The sequence below is a fragment of the Elaeis guineensis genome, chromosome 4 (assembly GCF_000442705.2).
Source record: "Elaeis guineensis isolate ETL-2024a chromosome 4, EG11, whole genome shotgun sequence".
Classification (NCBI taxonomy): domain Eukaryota; kingdom Viridiplantae; phylum Streptophyta; class Magnoliopsida; order Arecales; family Arecaceae; genus Elaeis; species Elaeis guineensis.
In genome coordinates, this window is record NC_025996.2 from 133,979,764 (window position 1) to 133,995,683 (window position 15,920).

The 15,920-nt window shown below is 37.3% G+C and overlaps 1 protein-coding gene across 2 annotated transcripts in view; it reads left to right on the plus strand.

Moving 5' to 3' along the window:
• Positions 1–15,920, plus strand: part of LOC105042588 (uncharacterized) — a 47,827-nt gene that overhangs the window by 1,502 nt on the left and 30,405 nt on the right. Inside the window, exons 2-6 of one of the 2 annotated variants that reach the window (XM_010919877.4) lie at positions 1,787–2,184; positions 10,473–10,593; positions 10,728–10,845; positions 11,969–12,129; positions 12,241–12,312. In XM_010919877.4, the coding sequence (XP_010918179.1) occupies positions 1,787–2,184; positions 10,473–10,593; positions 10,728–10,845; positions 11,969–12,129; positions 12,241–12,312 (870 nt within the window). The remainder of the gene's footprint in view (positions 1–1,786; positions 2,185–10,472; positions 10,594–10,727; positions 10,846–11,968; positions 12,130–12,240; positions 12,313–15,920) is intronic. The other variant, XM_073256820.1, reaches the window with a different exon arrangement.

A 15,920-nucleotide genomic window follows, 5' to 3' on the forward strand; every position in this document is an offset into this window, starting at 1 on the left:
TTTCCAACATGTGCTAGGAAGGATGATAATTCTTTTAATCTTGTGCAAAACATTATCCTAATGTGCATCTAGGGAATGCAAAGGATTTTCTTCGTAGGAAACTGAAACATCATGGCCAGATATCTGATGTAATTGCCTTGTAGTAGGAGTTTGATTGGGGAGAATGAGTATTTACTATCCATGATCTCCAACCATGCAGACCAAAAGGAAAAAATAGAAAGAAAAAGTTTAGGGAGGGAAAAGATGACCTTACAGGTTTATCAAGGAGGTAATTGCAGTTTAGGTTTTGTGAAAATTGAGGTAGCATGGGTATTATATGGGTGAAGGAGAGTACTGTTCTGACTTTATTCAGAACAAGTAAGGAATGGGATGGCACAAAAATATGTTATCAAGGCTAGAAAGCAATTTTGAATAGCCAGTGTTGGCCCTTAATTAGGAATAATGGACGTATGGAAATTCCTGTGGCTGATTTTGCATATACGTTCTGATCTGTGAAACATATACTGCATCATTTGAATGGAGGAAACATAAAAATAAAAAAGGAAAAGAATAAGAAAAGAGATGGGAAAAGAAGAAGGAATAATGACTTTTCTTTCTTATATGTTCCCAACTGCTGGTTGCCATTATTGTTTCGCAAGAGTTAGCTAACACCAATTATAGTCCCCTTAACTCTTATTTACAGCTACAGAAATTCTGACCAAAGCATCATTATTGCCTTTCTACCTCTCAAGTCACATCATTACTATATTATGTTATTTAAACTCTGTTTTTGACCATTTGTTGCATATGCTAGGGGTCTCCCAATCCCTTGTTTTTTGGTCTTTGAGCAATTTAGGAGTAGATCACATTCCATGATTGGATCATTGGTGTTGGACTGTTGTCTTCTGATCTCAGCAAACCAGATCTAACTCGAAATCCGCTGAACTGGATTCTAGTTTACCTACAAACATGCATACATACATATTTACGTGCATTTTTCTTATCAGACCCATGTTGTTTGATATTGACAAACAAGCTCATCAGGGCTAAGTTAGGCCAAAGTAAGGAGTCCTAATATGAGAGGCAGCTATCAAGCAAAGAAAAAAATAGGGAGGAAGAAGAAAAGACTAGCAGCAAGATGTATATAGGGGGGAACAAACAAAAAAGGGACATCTATCCAAATGAAGAGAGAAGAAATGAGAAAGGAAAAGGGAAAAAGGAGAACACAAAGAAGGAATTTATCAGAGACAAAAGAATAGGAAAAGAAATCGCAAAAACTGGTGGAAAAAGAAGAGAAATGAGAAGGTGAAAGAATAAAGAAGAGGTGCAATCTGTCTGGATGAAGAGGAGAGAGAAAGAAGGAAAGAAGCAAAGAAGGGAAGAAAAGAAGAAGAAAAATACTGGCACCACTTAGTTGCTTCCACTGCCCATCATTGCCAGTGGAGTTTTCAGGTACCAGCAGGAAACTGCTTCTGCTACCTGGTTTGGTAGTAGCCTCTATATGTGGTTTGAATAGGGAATGAAATGTGAAAAAAAATCCTAGTATCAATGTAGGATTTAAGTGGCCTTGGCGTAGACCCTAGGAGCTAGGTACAACTACTTGTGGAGCAATCTCCTTTTGATTGCTTGAACTTGCATTCCAGTGTTTCTTGCACTTAACTTCTTTTTCTTTCTTCTATTGCAGTTTTTCAATGAGTTGCCTTTATAATACATGAACTTGTGTTGTGCATGAGGAAGTAATGTGCACATTTTTGAGAAATTGAATCACATAAAGTTTTAAAAGCTGCTGACTCTTTTTGTGCTTTAGGTATGTCCACGCTGCATCTTTCGATTGTTTGGGGTTCATGGGCAAGCTTATTGTTGTTCAGCAATTACAGCTTCAGTGCTGCAATCTTTTCTTGAAGAGCAGAAGAGTTGTGATAATGGTACTGCAAAAAATGGGCTTGTTTCAGATGGACTTGTCCGATGTTCATATACTTCACAAGAGTCAGAAAATGGCCAGGCATATTGTTGTATCTGTTTAGGTGTATTACAACTCGCCTGTGAGCAAGATCAAGAAATGATGACAACTAGTAAGGATGGTTCTATCGATGACTTCACGGCAACTATTGCTGAATTAGTGAAGAGAGAAAATCATCACATTGATGGTTTTTCAATTGAAGTCTCTATACCACCAGTTATAGTGGCTAATGAACGTGCAATCTGGTAACTTGTCTTTTCCCAGTTATCTGTATCGCAATGTTGTTGAAGCTCTTGTTTGATTATCATAAATTCAGAATCAGTACCTTTTGGAAAAGCATAAACCTATATCAAGGAGGGAAGAGAAAATTTTACATATGTATCCATGAACTTTATGCAAATCTAGCAGAGTAAAGAGTGCTACATTTTTTTTAAGATAGGCCAAATGGAAAAATATGCTCCTTTCAAAAGATAAATGTTTTCATCACCTTATGGAAGTTATGTATTATGCTGTTATGAGATGCTAGAAATTTAGATAATATTCAATCTGTGAAGCAACTGATCCTTTTTATGAAGTTTATGTTGATTTTATTTATGCATTTATTATCATGATGGCTCATGTATGAGAATGTTCATATTATTATCATTATTATTTGTCACACAAGCATAATTTTTAACACCTGATGCAGTAGCTCAGGTAAATGTTACTTTTAATTATTGTGATGCTTTAAAGATTATCATGTTAAATGAGTAAACAAGAGAAAATATAATTTAAATTTGTGGCTGCTAGTCTTAAGCCATGATGTTGTTTCAAATGAAAATTTTGTTAAGTTAAAGGGTTTTTCAATGTTTTGGTGAAACTTTGCTGTCGTGCTTTCTTTTTTTAAGATGTTAATCCACTGCTGTTCTTATAACTTTACTTTTGATTAATTTAATTCTGTTACATGCATATATATGCATGTTTATCTTCTTGTGTATCTGATGTGTGCATTTTCTGGCTTTTAGAGGATGATTTTGTATCCATTCATGCTGCGTCACTCTATAAAGCAGAATACCTTTTTCCTTTAATCACTGTGGCACTTTGAAGATCATCACCATTTAGTGCAGCTTGCAAGATCCAAACTTCAGGTTGCTTTGCTTGTTGGTGATCGGATTAAGTGGTGTAAAATTTGATTACAATCCCTATTACATGAAAATTCTTTAGCTAATGCATAATTTTATGAGTTAACGGGATAATTAAACCAATTCTTGCACTTTGAGATATCCTGTCTGTAATGCAAAGATTGTGTCCTGCTCTTTAATCAGTTCCATTCATGGATTTCGAGTTAAAAAAGAACCACTACCTATGTGTTGAAGGTCTAGAAAGAGGAAGTGATAATGAACAAATTTGGATGGAAGTTTTAACATGACAAAGAAGAAAGCTTGCAATAGTGAATGATGTTATTTTTTATAGAAATATTGGTAAAGCATCTAATGCATAGCACCAATATGAATTTGTTGGTTATCAGTTACCATTGGACAGCTCATAATGTAAAATCTTTATCTTTGGAAGCGATAAAACTTTCTCAATCTTTTTTATCATTTTTACAGACTGAATAACAACAGGAAAACATAAATGTTTTGTTATTTTTCTCTATTTACAACGACAGAAAAAGTTGACCAAGAAAAAAATGTAGGAAATTGCTTATAGATATCAATTTCTTATTATAAAGTGTGAGATAAATTCAAAGAAATCATGATGATAGGTTATTGAAAATTCTCCCTTTGCTTGTTGATGATCAGTTAACTATTAAAGTATAGCCTGTTATGCACATAATACGTATAAGACCCTGGTATAGCATGTGTGTTGTACTGATTTGTGCTGACAAATGATCTCACCAACAGCAAAGATATACAAAATTATTAATAGATGTCCAACATGATTATGTTTGCTTAAGATATGCTGTTTCTTGTTCCATTTAGGCTGTTTCTGTCGCTTCTGCTGGAAAAGAAAAGTTGTTTTGAACAATTATGTCTTGATGGATCTTAACCAACGTATTATCCTAAGTAATACCAATGGTTTCTTTTGATTGGTAATAATTGGTCATTAACACATGCAGCGCATAATCTTACACAAGCTTATAGACAGAATTAAACTATCAAAGTATGAGATTGAACAAACATCAACAAAATAAAGCTGGAAAGAAGATTGAAGAGGCATGTAAAACAAAAAAAAAAAAAAAAAAAAAAAGAACAATGAACTCGCTTGAATTATATTTGAACTTGGGTAGGTTTTAGTTGTACATGTTTGCAGCTAAATTATGTGCCACCTTGGGTCACGGAGCATGATTGTCCGTGTTGGAATTGTTTGTCCTTATAAAACCATGGTTCTATGTGGATCACACATTTATGAGGCATAATGAGATAATTTGTTTTTTGTTATCCATTCATATTGAATTTATAATATGTTAAGGTTGCATTTGGTAGCTAGCAATCTATCTAGATTGCTGGCAATTTAATGTGGTAATCTGGATTACTGCGTTTGGTATGCTTTTTGGATGGTAATGTGGATTGCCATTCAGATTACCTCATGGGAGGGAATTTGGATTGCCTTGGGGAGAGGTAGCTATCTAGATTATTATTTCTTTGGTAATATTGCAATAAAAATTTTGGATAAAATTATCCCTCAAAAAATCCCACAAAACCCATTGCCTAACCCTCCCCCCTCCCCCTTTCGCGTGCGCCCTTGGCCCGCGGCTCCTCGATCTCTCTTTGCCTGCCCGCGGCTCTTCCCTTGTCCCCCACTACCCCCTCGTAACTCCTCCACGCCCATCCTCACCACCCCCATGGCTCTACAGGCCCCTGCCTCCTCTCTACTCCCCCAAAACCTATGATTCTCCACACCTCTCGGCTCACCACTTCTCTACATCACGACCACATCCACATCACTCCCATTACTTCTCACCAGGAAAAAAGAAGAGCATTAGGACAAAATTATTGAGGGTATTTTGAAAATTTGATTTCATATTATCGATAATTTGACTGTCATACAAAACATGTCAATCAAGATTTTCAGTAACTTTGCTGCAATATTACCTATGTATACCAAACACAATAATCAACATTACTGGCAATTTAATGGTGGCAATTTATCTTGAAGGCAATCCACATTACCTTCCAAAATTGCTTGGCGATGCACCAAATGCAACCTAGAAGCCATATGTATAGAAGGGTACAAGATACCAGAGTTCTATAAGAAATATTGTTGAAAAATGATTGATTTGCTATTTGGCAGCTATAGGAAAATCTGTGGTCTAATTCCTTGTTCTTAAAATAGGTCACAGCTTGGGATGAGTCTAAGGTCTCTTATATGACTGCCATTTGTTAATAATGTTTTGTGTTGTGTTTGGTAGTAACTTTCTTAACATGACTAGTATACTTATACATTAACATGCATCTAGTTGGAAATACAATCAGGAAAGATTTCTCGCATACATTGATTGCATGGTCCTGATTTCAAGGATTAGTTTCATTCTGACTCTAGGGTAGCCGGGTTGCATAATTCAAGTCATGAGATTTCATTGTAGGCAAGGATTATCGACTTGAAATCGGACCCCATGCTGGCTAATTGGTGGTACGAGTTGGTATGCCTCCATAACGGTCGGTACCGACATGGAAATGAGGGATGAACCGGCAAGGATAAGAAAAAGGAAGAGAGGGAGGAGGGAGGGAAGGAAAGGGAGGCCGATGGAGATATTGGCGGTGGCCATCGGAGCGCCGTGGAGGCCTTCGGAAGACCATTTAGGCCTTTTGGACTCCACGGTCCTCCATGAGAGGAAATGAGAGCAGAGAGAGAGGGGTGGGGAGAGAAGAGGAGGGAGGGGAAGGCGGCGAGGAGGCCGCCATTGAAGGGCCGTCAGATGACCCAAATGCGCCGCATAGTCGTTGCAGGTTCGAAATAGGAGTGATACCCCTGTTTCGTCATGTTTTTTAAAAAACACGATAAACAGTTGCCAGCTTCATTGTTTATCATGTTTTTTAAAAAAAAAAATACGACGAAACATAAGTGTCGCCCCTGTTTCAAATCCGGATGATTGCGGGGAACATTTGGGCCCTTCGGTGGCCTCCCTGTCGCCTTCCCCTTACTCCTCTTCTCTCCTTTCGGAGGATGCGGAGCCCCAAAGACTTTGGCGGCCTCGATGGGCCACCGTCGGCTTTTTCCTCTCATTTTCTTCCCTTCTCTCTCTCTCTTCCTCTCTTTCCTTCTCCCTCACTCTGTTTTCACTGATGCTTTGAATCGAATGCTCGAATTGCATCGATTAGCTGCCAGTATGGTTTGGCACGCCACGAACTGTCCGGTTGGGGGTAGTTTGGCGAACCATGATTGTGGGTGCTTATGATTGATATAAAAGACAAAAAAAAAAAAAAAAAAACCCAATGAGATCCACTGGTAAGATACCTAGAATGGGTTAAAGAGGGTCAATGAGATTGTAAAATCAAGTACATGTGATTTTTAAAAGAATGTTAATTCTCAAATTCCGATAAACATATAGATGTCATGCATAATTCCTCATTCATACATACATACCGGCATACATAGGTATGTATGCATGAATGTAGTAAGTTTACCAGCAGTGCTGCACATGAAATTCATTTTTGAGAGAAATTAATAAATAAAGTCATGGTTATAAAAATAAATCAGATTGTCACCTAGAATTTTGGATCTCTCACATGATTGATTTTTTCCCTGACCCCTCAGCAATTCCTTATTGTTATCTAAAATGGGATTGCTCGAATTTAAAATCTCACTGGTGGTTGAGTTTGTTTCATAAACATGGAGGAAGTGAGGAAAGATGTACAATTGGACTTACTTTTAGAGGAAAGTTCTCAGAGAGAAAAAAAACATTATGCCCATGTCCTAGCTGTTCATATCTCCCTTATTCCCTTTTAAGATATCATTTCCAGTAAAGCTATACTTACTAAATCTTATGACATCTTGTCAGCAATTTGACAGATGGAATCTTTTCAGCATACTTCTCTCTCATTTTATAATGTAGTGGAGATGATGTTTTCTTATATTTTTCAATGTCTTCGTTTGATGTTTGATTAAGTGCCCTGACTATACATATGAGATGGGCAATATGCATGTAGCTCGTCCATGAACCAATATGAGATACTGCTAAGGTGGTTGGAGTCTAATGTGCTAGTTTCTGTAAGGATGGATTTATCTCTATAGATTACATTTCATGATATTTTTTTTGTTATTCTGTTTCATAGATCACTTACAACATAGGTGCAAATTATCTCATGTTGATATGGAATTTAGTTAGTGTGATTGATTAAGGCTCCATGGATAATGAACTGTTGTTTCTTTATTGGAATTCCAATCTTAGCCTGTTTCTGCAATTCCATGAGCTTATGATGTCAACTAGCTCACTCAAAGAGACTTTTGCAGGGTAATAAGTCATGGACATGTGTGTGATATTATTGCATTCGATAAAACTTATTGATTGTGCACCTAGTAATCTGTATCTGAATCCCTATTCCAGCTCTTATGACATCTTGTCGACAATTTGACAAAGGGAATCTTTTTAGCACACTCCTCTCTCATTTTATAATATAGCATAGATTATGCTTTCCTATATTTTTCAGAGAAAATCTTTTTTTTTTTTTTTTTTTGATGTTTGATTAAGTGCCCACCGACTATACATATAAGTAACCAGTTTGGCAATATGCATATAGCATCTCCACGAACTCTTATGAAGTATATCTACAGTGGAGGACTAATGTGCTAGTTTCCTATAAGTATGGATTTATCCGAATATCACATCATATCTTTTGTTATTTGGTTTCCTAGATCACTTACAACATAGATGCACATTGTCACATGATGATATGGGATTTAAATAGTGTGATTGATTAAGGGTTAATAGATAATGAACTGTTGTTTCTGTATCATAATTCCAATTTTAGCCTATTTCTGCAATTGCATGAGCTTATGGTGTCAACTAGCTTTCTTAAAAAGGCTTTGGCAGGGTATTAATTCGTGAACATGAGTGTGATGTTAGTTCACTTAATAAAAGTTATTGATTGTGCACCCGGTAATCCGTATCTGAATCCCTATACCAGTCTGTTTGCATGAGTAAAAGCTGTGAAACACCATTATATCGGTGCAAAGCTGTATAGGATTTTTCCTTTGTTCCTGAAGTCCAATTTACCTGTACCTGTATCAGCTCCCTCTCTCCCTCCTTCCATCCATTCTTTCCTCATGGGGTTGAGTGAAATTCCAGCAAGTTGTTCTTAATATCATTTGAGAGCGGATAAACACTGGTACAACCGTACAAGCACTGTTTGCCGAACTGTCCCAAATCGGACGGCTCAGGACGTTCTGAGCCATATCGATGGCAAATCAAGACAGTTCGGACAGATAAATTGAAACACCCGACGGGGGAGAGGCAAAGAGAGGAAGGGGGGAGAGAGAGAGAGAGAGAGAAGAGGGGTGGAGAAGATGGGATGATGCCGTCGGAGGCCCACGGTGGCCTATTGAGGCTGTCGAAGGGCTGCAGCGGCCTCCGTGATTCGGTATCGCCTGATAGGATGTTTAAATGAGAGAAAAAGAGAGAGAGGAGGGACAGTACCGGAGGGATGTGCAGCCAGCAGAGAGATTGTCGGAGGGTGTCGGACGGCCGCTGTGGCTGCCAGATGGCGTAATCAATGCCTGCAACACTGTGGGCGCCGGCTTCAACGTAATTCAAATTTTGTTTAAAAAAAAATTTTTGTGAAACAAAGGCAATCACTGTTGTTTCATGTTTGCGGCACTGCAGGTGTTGATTACGCCATTCGACGGCTATGGTGGCTAGCCATGGCCCTCCAGCAGCCTCTCCGGTGGCTTCTCCTCTCTCCTTTTCTTTCTTTCCTCTCTCTCTCTCTCTCTTTCTTTTCCTCCTCCCTGGTTCCCTTTTTCTCCCCTGTGTCGGTTCGCGCCAATCCGATTCTGTTCGGTATGGACCCATACCGGCTTGTACCGCCCACTGGCCGGCTGGCACGGGTACCGATTCCAGTTCTGGCTTCCTTGCATATAAATGTAGGAGCTGGATCCCCTACATGACATTTACATCCTTGCCATGTACATATGATTTGTAAACTTTGAGATTCTTTTAACAAATGTTATTATTGTATGAGAGTTTTTTATGTATCTCTACATGTTTTTAAGGCAAATGATTTTTCATTGCTCTCATCCCTGTACTATGTTGTCATTCTGTCATTGCCATGTAATAAGAGCTAATATTGGCGAGCCAATTTGGGCCATGCTCCTATGTCATGCCAATAACTGTCAAATTAAATTCGTCAAAACACAGTACGGTATAGACTCAAAACTTGAATTCTTACTCAATATCGAATGTTAGCAAGAAACTTCGGATGAGTGGAGCAGTTTTATCAAGATCATGTAAAAGGAATTGCAAATAGAGAAATAAATAGACCTGATTTCTGTGGCCTCCCACTTTCAAACTTAAGAAAAGGGTAAAGAAAGAAAACAAAAAGTAATGTTGAATGCTACATATGGAAATCGCTCAAACAGTTTTCGGAAGTACCCTAAGGCTCTTCTATGGACTGGGTTTTCAAACAGCAAGCAACTTCAGACTTTGAATGAGATTCTGATTCCAAATTCAGCCCAATAGAAACCCCGGATCTTGGTATGGGCACAAAATTCTACATCTGTCCTTGCGCTGTGAAATAGAACTGAAGGATGGTCCAAAACGATGACTACTTGGGTTCTTCCTCTTACCCAACGACTTGCACATTTGATCATGATCTTGGAAGGTTTTGCGTGGATCTTTTCTTCCTTTGTGTCCATTTTTCCACAAAATTTCATCATGGATCCTTACTGCATTATGCTTAACTTAGATTATTTTTTCTTCAAATGAACAGAGTTTATGCACTTTCTTATCTTATAGAAGAAAAAATAAAGTGCAAAATTGATACTTTTTTTTTTTTCTAATTTTTTTTCCCTAGCAGAGATTATCTATCAACAGGTCTCAGTTATAGTGGTCTGGGGGCAGTGATGCTGTTGGCTAGTGCATGACCTGTGACCTTCTTGGGATCTTAGGGTTGAAAGCAAGGTTTTAAATTCTGTGGGATGGGGATGTCCTGGTTTTCCTATGGAATGGGATGTGCCGCCGTCCCACCCTGTTCCAACACTTGGGACTGAGGATATTCTAAGACGTCCTGATCGGAATGTTAGGATGCTAGCGAGATGGTCCGTCGCAACACATGGGATGGTACCCCATCCCGATTTTCGGTGGGATGTTCCATTGGGACCTGAATCTTTGGTTGAAAGATTGAGCCTTTAATATTCGACCTATTTTGTAGAACTGAGAATATTGTTCAATAGAAATTTGTGCAACCATAAGTATTGCATGCATTCCTTTACTTTTTTCCCAAATTTTAGTGTTTTGAATGATCATGGTGTACCAAGTTTTTAATTGCTCATTTGCCCTTGATGATGCAATATCACTATTAGCTGCCTACAATTAAGAATTTTTCCATTTTTGTAGGATGTACATGAACAAGAAATATAAGTGTGAAGAGTGGTTCAAGGATAAGATTCCTTCTCAGCACATCTCTGTGAAGGATGCCTTGAGATTATCAATAAACACATCACTTGAAAACCACTTGGTACTTTGCACTCTTTTCTGTTTTGCCTTTCTTTTATGTCTTTATTCAAGCATGCAGCAACCAGCTTTAATCCATCTTAAAGAGCTGACCTGCTTTCCAATGTCTCTCTAACCTCCTTGAAATTTGCTCTGTAGGGTGTCAAATCTGGTGTCGATTCATTTCGTTTTCGGTTAAATTATTCTCATCTTGATGCTTCAAGAATGCTTCAAAGTTCTTTAGCAAATGATCGTACTTGCAAGAAACAAAAAACAGGCATGTCTTATTTTCCTTAAATTGTTGAATAAATGTTACTTTCTTATGCCCTAATAGGTATAATTTCTTCTAAGCTTCTAACCACACTAGATTTGTATATGCAATGAATAGGAATGTTCTTTCACTTTCAAATATTTTGGGTGTGGATGAGTATTGTTACATGAAATAGTACCTTGAATCATAAAAATCTTCTAGTCTGACACCTTAGTATCTTATTTAAGCAGTCCTGGCCATTGATTTCATACTTTTCAATTCTAGTTGTCCCTTCAATTATCTTAATATTTTAATCCCATGCATCTGTATCTACTGTAAAGTAAGAGCTGTTTTAATTTCTTTAATGTATGTGTTTGGGTATAACCTTGTCATTGAATCCTTAAGCTTGTTATACTGGCTTGCTTTTCATTTCAAGGTCAATTGGCGAATGGACACATAGTTGGGTGATACAAAGGAAGCTTCCTCTAGTTAAATGATTGTTGATGGGAGGCTTGTCTGCCCATCAGAATGTGCATTCAACATATCTTAATTCCCAGCCAACTCTGTGACTCGCATCCAATAAAATATCAAAACCCTTGCTTTGCTTTAAAAAAGGCAATATAAAGGAATGTGACAAATAACAAGCTTATTTGGAATTAAAACTCTATGATAGTTGGCAGAATTTTTTTTTTTTTTCCATCTGCATTATGCACCTTGCAGTAAACTAAAAATATTTGTAAGAAAGTTACTTGTTACTCTTATGACTTCACATTTTCACTGTTGCTAAACTAATGCTGTGAATGATCTTTTTGACATCTGGGTCTCGCATAACCTTAAGTCCTTGTGAAAACATATTTTCTATCTTCTAGATGCCAATGAAGCAAACGCCTGCAAAAATAGAAGCATATTCCCAAAATTGAACCTAATATCTTATCTTCTGCTATTGGCTCCTCCAGTACACCTATAACTACAAAGTACTCTGTTTAGAAAGTAGGTTTATATAAAGTAGCTAATAATAAGTTGTTTTTGTTAATATTTTCATTGTAGGCTTTATCTCAAAATATAATATAACCATGGCTCTTGACTTTTTCGATACTCTTTTATTGGTTATTGATATTATCTTATTCCTGAGATTTATAATGATTTGCAGATAAAAAGGACAGTGGGGATAGTCTGGATGACTCTCACAAAAGTAATTTGAAAAATTCTAATGAACACCTTCGCAGTGAATCAGATGCAGTCATTCTTAGAACTCTTGAAAGCATGCTGGACCATGCCTTCTGCGAACATTTTGTAATACCACCAGAGAAGGTAACTTTGTTTGGCACAGCTTCTCCTCAAAAGGAATTTATGTCAAGAATCTTAAGGTTTTATATCATGATATTTTGATTCTTTTTTTTTATTCAACTTTTGCCCTTCTAGGCCCTAAAACCGTGCCAACTGACAACTACTTGCTATAGAATGCCCATATATATTGGTGGTAGATACTTGAAGGTATGCTGATGGCCTTTATGATACCATTTCAACTTGACTGGCTATCCCAACTCATTTTAACTACCAATCTTGGTAACGTGTATCTTATATTGACTTTCATCATGTGTAAACTTCCATTGCTTCAAATTTTCTCATTTTTTGTTGGTAAGTTAATACTTCAAGGATGACTGGGTGCTGCAAATAAGTATTATGTTTTATGTATGGTGCCAGGGATTCCATTCTTATTTCTGAGTGTCATGCTCTGAGATATCATGCTCATAAGCTGACTAACAAGTAAAGGCACTTTATTAGAAGACAAGTCACTTGAAATGCCTTTTAGCAATACCTGGAACAACATTTAAGCTTCATAAATCGTAATGCCATCTAAAGCATCAAAACTCTTAGTGTAATGCCATTACCGGTAGACTTGGATAGAAGACTGATATACCAGTTATATAACAACCCAATTCAATTGCATACTTATCTGAAGCTTGGTTTTCCAGAATTAGAAGCAGGATGGCTTTTCACTTAACCTTGAGAATTGCATGAGTGTGCTTTCAGATCTGTACTCAGCTGGAGCATGTGGCAGCAAAACTTTTATGTTGGAAACTTTGTATGTTTGCATGAGCTCATCATCCACCAATGTATTATGGCATCAATTTTCTTCCATTTTTAATATGCACTGCCTGGATTGCTTTGTAGATATTGAATTTGCTTTTGTAATCTTGGTGTTATCAGATATTCTTCTGAAATTCAAACTTTAGTGCCTTTCTGTTGAAGGTGAATTGTATTTGAAAAAAATTGTGGAACTACTTTAGTTTATGTAAGTTTAGATCCCTTAGTTTTTGAGCTTCTTTAGTAATTAATTAATCTCTCCATTACTCGAAGCTCATTATATCCTTAATGATAATTGATATTTGCTGGGACAAAATGGTGGCAAATAGAAAAGTTTAGTTCAAATTTTGCATTTTTCGGAACTTTTATTTAGGTAATTTCTAGAATTGGTTTTAGAGTCCTGTGTTAAGTGAATTGTTATAAAAGAGCCATATATTATGTATGTGTTGGGTTCAACAAGTCATGAAATCATTAGGACCTTATTTTTGAATGCTTTAGGTGTCTTTCTATGAAGAGTTGTGCTATTCTGAATTTTGTTTTTTCAAGATTTTTTTTTTTTTGGGAATTAGTTAATTCCGTATCAAGAGTCCTAGTTTGCTTGGAAAGCAAATCATGTAAAGTCCATAAAAGGATCTATTTGGATTGAATGACAAAGCATAGTATGTTATTTGCTTTGAATGAATGAAAGACTTCAGGTCAGATTTGGAATTTCTTATCTTTCTCTTTCTATCCCTATTCTCTTCTCTATTTGTTTCCGCTTTTCCTCTTATTACTTTGCTTTATTTCTTCCCCAATTTTCCTATTCTGTCTTTTATCTGCTGCTATTCTTCCTCTTCACTGCATTTTTTGCATTGCAGATTGTTTACTCTGCAGGATATGAAAACAGATCTACAATTTTTTAAAGAGTTAGATTCATCTGTCAAATTCAGAAAGCATCCAAGTCTTCAAGATCTTGTGGTTGTTTAATGCGAAGTATCATTTTCGTTAATAAAACATATAAAACCTTATGACCTGATTAAGAACCATTATTAGGTCTTGTGGGGGGGGGGGGGTTGCATTGTTTATCATACCAAAAGACCCTTTTGCATTCTTAATAGTCTTTTAACATGATTACTAGTTTAATTTTTCTAGCCATTATTGGTATTAAATGGGAAGTAGCTTTATTCATTGGCACCTTCATCTTGCTGCTAGTTTTTACATCCTTCCTTTGAACTAGTGGAAAGCAGGGCATCCTTTTGGAGTCTAGCCAAGATAAAGCTTAAATTGACTATTAGGTGCTGGCGGATACAACAATGGGCATGACATCTTTTTTTTTTTTTTTTTTGGTTCTCTTTGACCAAGACATCACACGTTTTATTGCATTTTGATATTTTAACATTGAGTGCTGCTGCTGTAGTATTGAGAGTTTCTTGTGATCACCCTTTGCTTGAACTTGATGCTTGACAAGGACGTTTAAGATTTGAAGAGTTGGCCAATCTTTTTTTTGGTAGTGATGAGGTGGCAACAATGAGACATGCTTGTAATTAGCATCTAATGTATGCTGACTAGTATGTCACTTGGCATGTCAAAAATCGAATTTCTGCCACACTGACATGATATGACACATGACATGCATGGATCGCATCAGAGACCCAATTCTATTCCTAGTTTGCTTGTTCAAGATTCATGATAGTATGACACCTTTCTCTCGCTTTGGCCAATGAAGAAAGAAAAAGAGGAAAAAGAAATATCAAAAGAAGGAGAGAGAGAGAGAGAGAAAGGAGAGGGGAGAGATAGGGCTTATATTTTCCTTCTTCCTTTATGAGGTGTCCTCCTAAATCCATGGTAGTGATCTGAAATTCAAGCACTCTAAACTCTCGATGCGTTCTTGAGTGTGAGGAGAATGCATAACTGGGTGAGACTATTGACCATCCTCCTATCCTATGATCGAGGGTTTTGGGGTGAATGGGAATTGGAGTGAGAGAAAGAGAAAGAGAGATAGTGGTGCACTCTAATCCAGGGTTCGCTATACCGGTATCGTACCGTACCGACACACGGTATGCTAAGGCGTATCGGTCCGGTATCGGTACACAATTTTTTTTCGATTTTTAAATTTTTTTTGGAGATTTTTGAAGTTAATAATTTATAAATACAACCTCAAAATGGCGTTATATTGTATATTATTGACATATTTGGATTCAATTTGGAGTTAGATTGCGGTACAAAGACTTTTGATCCAAAATTTTAAATATATATTTATTTATATTATATTTCAACTATGTCATCTTAAAACTAAAGAAAAAATATATAAAATATGCATTAAAATGTATCTAAATATTTAAGTACAAAGCGCAATAACTGATATACGAACCTTAAGATGTACTCTGCATTTAATTTCTTGTCGAGTGTCTGTGACGCTCGTAGATGTCTGGATCATCAACATAGTCTGAATGGACATCAGTCCAATCCTCTAGCCAAGCTGCACCATACTCTCAAATATTCATCATTCCATAAGGCATCCTCTCTGGATTGTAAGACATCTCAGACCTCTCGCTAAAACTTTGGCTCTGAGAAGTATCCTCGAGACGATGGTACGATTGTGGAGGAGCCCATCCAAATATGCCAGTAGCAAAATTTGATCTGTAAGATGCTCCAGGCTGCATAGGGTAGTAACCACTAGAAGATGATGCCTCGGATGCACCATATGCATATGGATCATAAGGTGGCTGTGGATAATAGGATCCATAATGCGAGGATGATCCAGATACATCCATGGACTCTACTCCACGTGCAAGATCGTCCGCAGCTGCATTATGTGCTGGACGACCTCTAGGAGTCCATCGTCTATATGAAATCGGCTTCCCACGGTCTCTACCGACTCATCCACCATGATCCCTATCCTGTGTGACATGCATAAACTGAGATTCACCGATGAATCGAATATCATCCTGTGGCTGTCTCATAAACGGTGGTCTCCTGTCCTCCAATTCCTCCCTGATCATCAGATCCATGGCTACTACTACTAGTATCATCAT